Source organism: Octopus sinensis, linkage group LG22 (assembly GCF_006345805.1).
Source record: "Octopus sinensis linkage group LG22, ASM634580v1, whole genome shotgun sequence".
NCBI lineage: Eukaryota > Metazoa > Mollusca > Cephalopoda > Octopoda > Octopodidae > Octopus > Octopus sinensis.
The window spans coordinates 10,417,963-10,429,614 of NC_043018.1; the positions used below are offsets into that span (position 1 = coordinate 10,417,963).

Consider the following 11,652-nt stretch of genomic DNA (forward strand, 5'->3'; position numbering starts at 1 on the left):
TGTTGTCTTTGGTCAGTAAGTGTTGTCTCCTATTTGTTTCTGTCTAAAAATCAATGGAAATGGCTACAATTCCTTTCAAACTTTGCTTTTCTGACTTGGACATTAATGTTTTGATATTGACCTATTTTCATTACATTTCAAATAGATTCAGTGCTGAGCTGTTGAAGCAGAAATATTGTTATAGCAAATATTCTGCTTAATACCACAGATTTGCTTGTCCCTTAGTGGCTGACAATATATGCAAGCATAGTGGGAGAGTATCATAGCCATGTGTTGAGAGGAATTCTTAGGGGTCAGAATAAATGTAACAAAAGTAAAGTTCAAAGGAAATAATTGCTGTTTTTCATACTTTCAAAGGGTAAGCAAATAGGAAATGACACTTGCCACCCGAGGACAAAAATCGTGTTACACAGTGTTATCAATAGAAGAGTTTTTAGGTGAGTCCAATTGCCATAAGATGTGTACAATCAAATGTAGTGGTTCTTAAACTTCTTAAATCTGTGGCTTAGAATTTTGAAAAATTACTGGTGCACATAACAGGGTAAGTTAAAGAAAACCTATTCTAACCGTTTTGATGCCAACCTGCTTGAGATTATTCTTGGTTTTATGATGCAAACTTCTTGTTTTAAAGGGGTCTAAATTAAATTAAAACCTATCAAAATTTTAAATAAATTTAAATTCAAAATATCAGCTTAATATTGGTTTCAAATTCTGGCACAAGGCCAGAAAGTTCAAGGGGAGGTTTTAAGTCAATCACATTAACCCCAGCATTCAACTGGTACTTATTCTATCGATCCCAAAAGGATGAAAGGCAAAGTCAACCTTTGAAAAATTTGAACTCAGAACATAAAGATAGACAAACTGCTGCAAGGCATTTTGCCCAGTATGCTAACGGTTCTGCCAGCTGACCACCTTAAATTTGGGGAGGAGTAAGTCAATTCCATCCAACCCACCACAGTACCCAACTGCTCCTTATTTTATCAACTATGAAAGGATGAAAGGTAAAGGTGACCCAGGAGGAATTTGAACTCAGAGGATTAAGACAAACAAAATGCTTAGCAGCATTTTGTCCAGCATGGGAACAATTCTGCCAGATGACCACCCTAAGTAATAAAAAAAAATAAATAAATAATAATAATAATAATAATAATAATAATAATATAATAATAATAATAATAATAATCTTTTCTACTAGAGGTACAAGGCCTCAAATTTGGTGGGAGGAGATTAGTCAATTGCATTGACCCCAGTGTATCACTGGTACTTAATTTATTGAACCTGAAAGGATGAAAGGCAAAGTCGACCTTAGCAGAATTTGAACTCAGAACGTAGCAACAGATGAAATACCGCTTAGCATTTCACCCAGTGTGCTAACGATTCTACCAGCTCACGATCTTGATAATAATAATAATAATAATAATAAAATAATAATAATAATCTTTTCTACTAGAGGTACAAGGCCTCAAATTTGGTGGGAGGAGATTAGTCAATTGCATTGACCCCAGTGTATCACTGGTACTTAATTTATTGAACCTGAAAGGATGAAAGGCAAAGTCGACCTTAGCAGAATTTGAACTCAGAACGTAGCAACAGATGAAATACCGCTTAGCATTTCACCCAGTGTGCTAACGATTCTACCAGCTCACGATCTTGATAATAATAATAATAATAATAATAATAATAATAATAATAATCTTTTCTACTGGAGGTGCAAGGCCTCAAATTTGAGCAGGGGAAACTAGTTGATTACATCGACTCCAGTGTATCACTGGTACTTAATTTATTGACCCTGAAAAGGTGAAAGGCAAAGTTGCCCTCAGCGGAATTTGAATTCAGAATATATAGACAGCTGAAATGTCACCAAGCATTTTGCTCTGGATGCTAACGATAATTCTTTAACTAAATTCATTAATTTCAAAACTAATTGAAACAAAGTCAGTGCGTTTCATTAAAAATATGGTAACAAAAGTGTTAAAGTAATCTAACTTAAAAGCTTCCATCAAAATATGTTATAAACACCAGCTTAATATCGATAATTATTTTACTAAATTCTTCCTTATTTTCAAAATTACCGTATTTTAATGTGTATAAGGAACACTTTTTTGTCAAAAATTAGGTTTAAAAAATATGGGAGATTCTTATTCATGGATAGTATTATAATCCCTTACAAAACCTTTTTTCCAAATTTCAAACCCCAAAACTTTAGGGGTTGCTTATAAATGAGGGTTCCTTATACACATTAAATTACGGTAAATTGAAACAACGGCAGTGTATTTCAGCAGAAATATGGTAACAAAAGGGAAAAACTCTTTTGATATGAACCTGTATGAATCTGCCTCTCTCCAAAAATAGAAAGTGTAACTCTTTAGCATTTAGATTGCTCTACTCAATGTAGAACTTATTTATTGTTTTAAATTAATGACATATTATCATTTTGCTTCAAAATTTCAACGACGTAGCTGTTATACTTTTAGAATAACATTTGTTTGATAATTGTGAGAGTCTGGGTCTGGATTTCATCATAAAACGGGATGTTTTGGGCCACCTGGCTTAAATGCTAAACAGTTAAAGGGATCTAAATGAAAAGCTTTCATCAAAATTCCATGATGATTTATGTTCCAAACATCAGCTTAATAATGACAAGGTTATTTTACTAAATAATTTGTTTGTTTTTTTTCAAACTTAATTGAAACAAAAGCAGTGCCTTTAGACCAAAATTTGGTAACAAAAGGGTCAAAGGTAAAAATTCAGGTGAAGATGTAAGAAACTGTTGCTTACGCTGTTCTACAATTAATTGGACACTGCCATGTGATTAAGAAATTCATTTTGCGAGAGATAGCTTCAGGTTCAATCCCACTGCGCAGCACTTTGAGTAAGTGTGAAAACTCACCCTATATATATAATATATATATATATATATATATATAATATATATATATATATATATACATGCTTTTATGATGTTGAGCAGTATATTCATGGTTATGGTACATAAGTGGCCAGAATGTTAATAATAGTTTCTCATCAGCTATTACTCTTGGGACCTTAGGACAACTAACCAATAATAAACATATATACATACATAAATATAAAAATATATACATATATACATACATACATGCACACACACACATATATGTGCATATGTACATTATATATATATATATATATATATATAATGTACATATATGTATGTATATCTACATATGCATCATGTATATATATGTATGTATGTATGTATGTATGTGTGTATGTATGTATGCATGCATGCATGCATGCATGTATGTATGTGTGTGTATGCATGCATGCATGTATGTATGTATGTATGTATGTATGTATGTATGTATGTATGTATGTAGGTAGGTAGGTAGGTATGTGTGTATGCTTATTTCTGTCTTTGTGATTGTGTTAGTGCCCCATCACTGCTTGACAACCTGTATTAGTTTGTTTACATCCCTCACAAGGTAGTGGTTCAGCAAAAACAAAAAAAAATCTAATGGAAGAAGGTACAAGACTTAACAAAAACAAAGAACATAAAGTACTGAAGTTGATTTATTTGACTAACCCTACAAGGCAGTGCTCGAGCATGGCTGCACTGCAATGAATGAAACCAGTAAAAGATTAAAAGATTATATACTGTAAGGTAATCAAAGATTTGCATAGATTTTCTTAATCCTTATATTATATTCTAAAATATCCAGAGTACCCCAAGATACCCCTTTACTGTGCTGTACTCTCTGGAAATCACTAGATTAAAAAGTTTCAGGCTTTGGTCATTGACTACAAGTGAGAAAATGGTCAAAAGTGGTACTGCCACTGGGAAGGTAGGAAATTTCCTGTGGTGTACATAATAGCACCACAAATTCTTCCTCTTTCTGTCTTTCCTTCGTTTCAGGCGTTGGCAAACCTAAAACATTAGCATCTTTGTTCTACATGGCAAATGAATATCTTAAACTCTTCTAAGAAAGAACGGTACCAGTTAATCTAGTACTCCACTGCTGGTAAAATATTAGCAGGAATTAATCTTGACATAAAAATGAAATTCTTGACTACTTTTTAACATACAAGAAGAGGAGAAAAAGAAACAATTTTTTTCATTTTTAAATCTCAAAAAAAAGTTTGAAAAAATTTATAAATTTTTTGCATTTTTTTTTATTATAATTTTGGGTTTTTTTTTGTGATTTTTAAATATTGACAAAAACAAAGAAGATATTTCAAAATTTGATGACTTTGGAATTATAAAGTTCTCTGGAGTATTTCACAGCAGTTACTTCAGGGATCAGGTAAAAATCTTTCATTTACCATTTCTGTAGAATATTCACAGAACACTTGATCATTAACAAACCAAAGACGAACACACAAACACAAAGAAGTAACATACAAAACAAAAAAACAACTTTATCGATACATATTTTTCATTCTTCAATTTAATAACAAATATTTGTTCTTTTTTTTCTCTACACAAACCGCTTTTTGATAATCAATTTTGTGCTTTGTAAACCATGGTAATTTTGTGTATGTGTTTATGTGAGTGTGTGCTTAGGGAGTTAGGGTAAGGGCTAGTTATGTATGTGAATATAGGGTGTGTGTGTGTGTGTATATACATATACATACATACATACATACATGCATATATGTATGTGTGTGCGTGTGAGTGGACAAACAAAAGAAACAGTTCCATCCTGCTTCAAGTTTCACAAGCCCCTAACAGGAGCCTGATCCCTTCAGGAGAAGCCTATATATATATATATATATATACACACGCACACACACACACACACACATATATATATATATATATCATCATCATCATCATCATCATCATTGGTTAACGTCCGCTTTCCATGCTAGCATGGGTTGACGATTTTGACTGAGGGCTGGCGAACCGTCCAACCCATGCTAGCATGGAAAGCAGACGTTAAACGATGATGATGATGATGAGATATATATATATATGTATGTATGTATGTATGTATATCTACGTATGTATGTGATCATTTAGGGGCAATAGAGTGTCATTCTGTAAGTAAATGTGTGGACATATATGCATGTTTGTGTGTGTGTGTGTAGGGTGTGTATGAGTGTGTGTCAAGAGTGGAGGACAGGGGTCATTTCACAGTTGAATGTTTGGGTGCATGTGTGTTTAGAGCGAGGGGGGGGGACATTTTGTTTGAGTATGTACAGGATAGAGTAAGAATGAGTATGTGTTTGTGCGTGTATACACGTATATGGATATGTGTATATGTGTGTACATGTGTCTATGTGCATGTTTGTATAGTGTGTGCATACGTGTCTTTATGTAAGTGTATGTGTGTGTATGTATGTGTATATATATGCGTGTGTGTGTATATATATATATATAATATATATATATATATATATATATACACACATACATACATATATGCTTTCGGTGTGAATGCTTTTATATATATATATATATATATATATATATTCACATACATATATATATATATACATATATATAAATATATACATATACATATATATATGTATGTATGTAAGTATGGCTATGTATCAATAGATCAATAGTGTGTGTATGTGCATGTATTTATGTACTTGTGTGCTTATATCAGTGTCTGTTTTTGTGCATATATGAAAGTATGTGTATGTGTGCATGTGAGTGTGTGTATATATATATATCTAGATCAATATACACACACACACACACACACACATATATATATATATATATATATATATACTCATATATATATATATCTATATATATATCTGTGTTTGTGTTTGTGTGTGGTTATTGATATTTGGAGAAAAAGATGAGAAATAGATTTTGTTTTTTTTTTTTTTTTGCTTTTAAATATATATTTTTTTTTCCATGTTCAACATTTTGTTAATAAAACTAAATTAAGTTCAAGATATTTGCATGGTTGATTCACAAAGGAAACATCTCAACCAACTGAATAAATAATTTAGGAAGCTCATTAAGGAACTTCTCAACCAAATCAATAAATATTTAATCTTATAAAACAGAAAAAAATAAATAAATAAATAAAATAGAACAAAACCGAAATTTGATCCAAAATTATTTCACCCCAAAAATAGAAGGAATTTCGGTTGTAAATTTCTAGTGATGATGAAACAATGCTACGTTGCTCTGAGATGGGAAGAAAAAATATACAATTGCTCCAGTCTGGGCTGGACACAGCAACAATAAGATTTAAACAAAATAAAAAATATATATACATATATATATATATATATTGAAAGAAAGAAAATATCCCAAATAAAAATTCTCCTAAAAGTTTATTTTCTTAAATTGTGCCACATGGCGACTGGTTTGCGGAGAGATGTCATCATTTGGTTCCAGTGAGATAATTCCGTTCCGGAAGTGCTGTTGCCGACAATCACGTGACCCAAAGATGGTGTTCGGTTGTCTGACATTACTTCAGCCACTGTAATACGAAGTTGGACAGTCTGGAAAAAAAAAAGGAAGAAGAACATTGGAAGTAAGTTCCTTGGACTGGAAACGGTCAGGAAAGATTACGAAATGTGTTTGAATGTAGCAGTGTGTGTGTGGATCTGTGGCTCTGTGTGTAAATGTGTGTATTTATAAATGTGCATCCCAACATGCTTGCTGGGAGTGTGGAGTTAATTGAACAGCTATTCTGATATACGCATATTTGCCATTTAAATATGGCTAACCCCTAAGGGTGGATGCTACTGTAGTTTGTAGCCCCAGGAGGACACCTCCTCCAGCTGGCTATAGACACACTTTCTGTGCCCTATCAGTATTCGCAAAGGGAAGCCATCCTTCCCATCTTCAACTTATGATACACATGGACTCGAGTTTCTGGGTATTGACCCGTCATCAGCGTGTGACAATCACAGTTGTCGATGAAAACTCGCTTTTATTATTATTCTGATATAGTTATCTCAACAAACAGAGTTGGCTGTGTGGTATGAAGCTTGCTTCCCAAACACATGGTTCCAGGTTCAGTCCCATGGTTCCAGGTTCAGTCCTTGGGCAAGTGTCTTCTACTATAACCTCAGGCCAACCAAAGCCTTGGAAACTGAAAAAAGCCCATTTTGTATATGTATGTGTGTGTGCCTTTGTGTCTGTGTTTGTCCCTCCCCTACCCTGCTTGACAACCAGTGTTAGCATGTTTATGACCCCGTAACTTAGTGGCTTGGCAAAAGACACCAGTAGAATAAATATTGGGTTTAAGAAATAAGTCCTGGGGTTGATTTGTTTGACTAAAACCCTTCAAGGCTGTGCTCCAGCATGGCCACAGTCAAATGACTGAAATCAGTAAAAGAATAAAAAAAAACAAAAAAATGCTGGTAAGGGTACATCACAGCCATCCCAATATATTTATGTTATCCCAGCATAGTTTCCGATTTCTTAACTCAACAAGCGATACCTTACAGTTGACCCAGTAGTTAGCCCACTATGCCACACATATTCCAATACAATATTCTAATATCTCTGTTATCACAACATTCAGCTGGTTGAAAATAGGGTTAATCACAAAAATAAATATTACTATCCCAAACATGGCCGTTGCCAGTGCTGCCCCGACTGGCCTCCGTGCCGGTGGCACGTAAAAAGCACCATCTGATCGTGGCCGTTTGCCAGCCTCGCCTGGCACGTAAAAAGCACCCACTACACTCATGGAGTGGTTGGCATTAGGAAGGGCATCCAGCCATAGAAACATTGCCAGATCAGACTGGGTCTGGTGCAGCCTTCTGGCTTCCCAGACCCCAGTTGAACCGTCCAGCCCATGCTAGCATGGAAAGTGGATGCTAAACGATGATGATGATGATGATATCCTGATATAATTGCTGGGCCTTTAACCCAACAAGTGGTATGTTACAGTTATCCTATTATGTCCCTGTTATCCTTATGTTCTAGATAGATTCCAGCATCATGACTCCTGGTGGTTTGCCATGCTTGAGAAGACACATCAAGCTAAGTGAAATTCTGGTTGACCTTGCATACAGCCATGACCCCTGCGTCCGTCTCCAGTCGAGCATTCCTAATTTTGCCAGCTTGTGTGAACTGATGCCATGCAAAAAGCACCAAAACCAGAGCTGTGTAAAAATGGTTGGCATTAGGAAGGACATCCAGCCATAGAAACTATGCCAAAACAGACAGCTGGACCCTGGGCAGTTCTTCAGCTGGCCAGCTTTCTTCAAACCGTCCAGCCCACGCCAGTATGGAGAACAAGTGTTAACCCTTCATTACTGTATTTATTTTGAGATGCTCTGTGTTTCTTCCAATTATTTTAAATATATCAAAGAATTTAGTAAAATATATTTCTTTACTACCCACATGGGGCTAAACATAGAGGGGACAAACAAGGACAGACAAACGGATCAAGTTGATTACATCGACCCCAGTGCGTAACTGGTACTTAATTTATCGACCCCGAAAGGATGAAAGGCAAAGTCAACCTCGGCGGAATTTGAACTCAGAACGTAACGGCAGGTGAAATACGGCTACGCATTTCACCCGGCGTGCTAACGTTTCTGCCAGCTCGCCGCCTTATTTAGTAAATTTAGTATAACAACTTAGTTATCATTCAGCTAGTGTTAGGAACATAAATTGTGACTAAGGTTTGGTGGAAGATTTGAATTCAAAACTTATGGAAACAAGACATTTATACTAAAGAGCCAGAGCCGGTTTCAGCCGGGTTGGTAACGAAAGGGTTAAAGGATGATGATGATGATGATGATGATGATGATTATAGTAATCAAATATTTTTCTATTGTCTGGAATATACTAGACTAGGGGCAAGGGCACTGCATGAGACAACGTTTGTCATCAGGTGGACCACTTTACTAAAACAATTCAAGATCATTTATAATTAGGCGTGCCATTTAGAAAGCCCCTTGGGTCACAATTTGCTCAACGCTGTACAAGATATATTCCATTATAACTCTTTTATCTCAATATACTAGATATATTCTAATATATCAGTTATCTCAATATATTTGATATCCCAATATACTAGATGTGGAGGCACATGGCCTAGTGGTTAGAGCAATGGACTCGTGGTTGAGAGATTGTGGGTTTGAATCTCAGACCGGGCGATGTGTGTATTTATGAGCGAATCACCTAAGCTCCACGTGGCTCCGGCAGAAGGTAATGGTGAACTTCTGCTGACTCTTTCGCCACAACTTTCTCTCACTCTTTCCTCCTGCATCTTGCAACTCACCTGCGACGGACTGGTGTCCCGTCCAGGTGGGAAACCTATATGCCAAGGAAACTGGGAAACCAGCCCTTATAAGCCAGGTATGGCTCGAGAAGGAACAAACAACAATATACAAGATATATTCCAATACAGTACAGTTATCCCAATAGATTTGTTACCCCAAATATTGGATATATTCCAATGTATTCCAGTTATCCCAATATTTTCCTATTATCCCATTATACAAGATATATTCCTGTATGTTACAGTTATCCCATTATTTTTATGTTATCCATTTATACAAGATATTCCACTGTACTGTCATTATCCCAGAATATTTTTATCCCAAAAAACAAGATATATTCCAGTATATTCCAGTATATTACAGTTATCCCATTATACCTCTATTATTCCTGTACCAAAATAAAGGATCAAAGGTCCTTTCCAATCCATAGGCTCATAAGGGCGAATTTCTCAGATTTTGTGGTGTATATATTACCCTTGGATGGGATACCAATCCATCTTAGGATTACTCCCTTTAGCCAGCTGAGTGAACTGGAGCAACATGAAATGAAGTGTTCTGCTCAAGAACACAATGCATCGCCTGGACAGGAATCAAAACCACAATCTTATGATCATGATGCTGACACCCTAACCACTAAGCGATGCCCCTCCACAGTTATTCCAGTGCATTTGTTATCTCAATATATTACCATTATCCCAAACTGTTTCCTTTATTACATATATTCCTGCTAAACATATTCCAATACATTGCTGCTATCCTAATACATTGGTTATCTTAGTACAACAAAACAAAATTCGTTATTCCTCAGTTAGTTTTAAAGACAAAACCCACATCTAAATACATTGTCTTTGTTTTCAAAATATTTTAAAATATATTAATACTGGAGTTATGTCCCTTGGATTTTTTCACTGCTTTGCAAGGAGGCTGGTGTCTTCTAATTGCAACAATAACCTTATATGACTGAAGATCTTTCACTGTGTGTGTATGTGTGTGTGTGTGTGTGTGTGTGAGAGAGAGAGAGAGAGAGAGTGTGTGTGTGTTTGTGTGTGTGTGTGTGTATATTAATAGAGATATATATAGTATTCTCTGTCTAATTTTGTTTTGTGATGTGTGCTATAATATATATATATATATATATATATATATATATATATATATACACATACATATATATATATGTATGTCTGTATGTATGTATATATATCGTGTTAATATCAAACAGTGAGAATGAGTGCAGAAGAAACACTGCAGCAGAAGATAAATATTCACTGATAAAGTTACTTTCAAAAGTCTGCCCCATACACTGCATTAGAAAGGTCCAACTTTAAGAGTAGCATAAATTATATTGAACTAAATGTAGATAGACTAAGATGATGCAGACAGAGGAAAATCTTATGGTACAATCCCCTCTACAGTATGAATACAGATAAACAGCTCGAAAATTCTTAAGATTCATAGATAACAACTTCTCAGACTTACATAAATACCATAAGATTTTTAATAGAAATACAGTTAAAGTTAGTTATACTTGCCTCCCAATATGGGGTCAATTATATTCAATTACAATAAAAATTAAAATAACAATATTAGGAAATCCCCCAAAAGACATATAATTGTAGATCTCCAGACAGGTGTCCTCTGAACAACAGGTCATTAGAAAAAGAATTAGTGTGTAAGGCCAACATTATAGATTTGAAATGGAAACACCTTCAAAGAGAGATATGTGCAACATTTGGCTTCATTCAGAGATAAAAACAAAAGACACACAACACTCCTATCTAATATTGTATGGACACTAAAAGAGAGAGACGTGAATATCCTCTAGATAACCTGGAGCATTATTGCTAAAATTATCAAACACAGGGGATGAGATGGCAAAGGTGAGATTTGCATCATCAAAGCGTTAAACATTATAACATCAAAAGTGAATTTTTAAATATTAGAGAGAGACAGTGTGTGTGCGCATGTGCATGTGTGTGTGAATGTGATTATACATACCGAAAGAGCTGATGCTGGTACAGAAAATATCATAGCTTCATTGAAAATAGGATTTGTTTCAGAACGTTTCACTGTTGTTCGCTTCTTGTTAATTTTCTTACCATTTTGAAGAAGATAGACTTTCACAAATGGATCTGTCAGAGAGAAGAGAAAGGGAAAAAGGGAAACAGAAGCATGAAATGTTTTGTAGAATAAAAAGTAGAAAACTATAAATTTCACACATTGTTCATAATTTAATTGTGTTCTACAGCTGTTTCAATGGAAGTAATAACTTGGTTGCTGTTTCTAGCAAACTAAATGGCAATTTAGATGTTTCATCAATACTTCTATACATAACATGACTGGCTTCCGTGTCGGTGGCACATAAAAAGCACCAATCTGATTGTGGGCGTTGCCAGCCTCGCCTAGCACCTGTGCAAGTGGCACGTAAAAGCACCCACTACACTCACGGAG

General features: G+C 35.0%; 1 protein-coding gene across 1 annotated transcript in view; it reads right to left on the reverse strand.

The window, feature by feature from the left end:
• Positions 1–5,758: 5,758 nt before the first annotated feature.
• Positions 5,759–11,652, reverse strand: part of LOC115223293 (synaptotagmin-12-like) — a 16,147-nt gene continuing 10,253 nt past the window's right edge. The window contains exons 6-7 of the mRNA XM_029793802.2: positions 11,200–11,333; positions 5,759–6,456 (exon numbers count right to left, since the gene is read on the reverse strand). Of these exons, the coding sequence (XP_029649662.1) occupies positions 6,286–6,456; positions 11,200–11,333 (305 nt within the window). The 3' untranslated portion in view covers positions 5,759–6,285. The remainder of the gene's footprint in view (positions 6,457–11,199; positions 11,334–11,652) is intronic.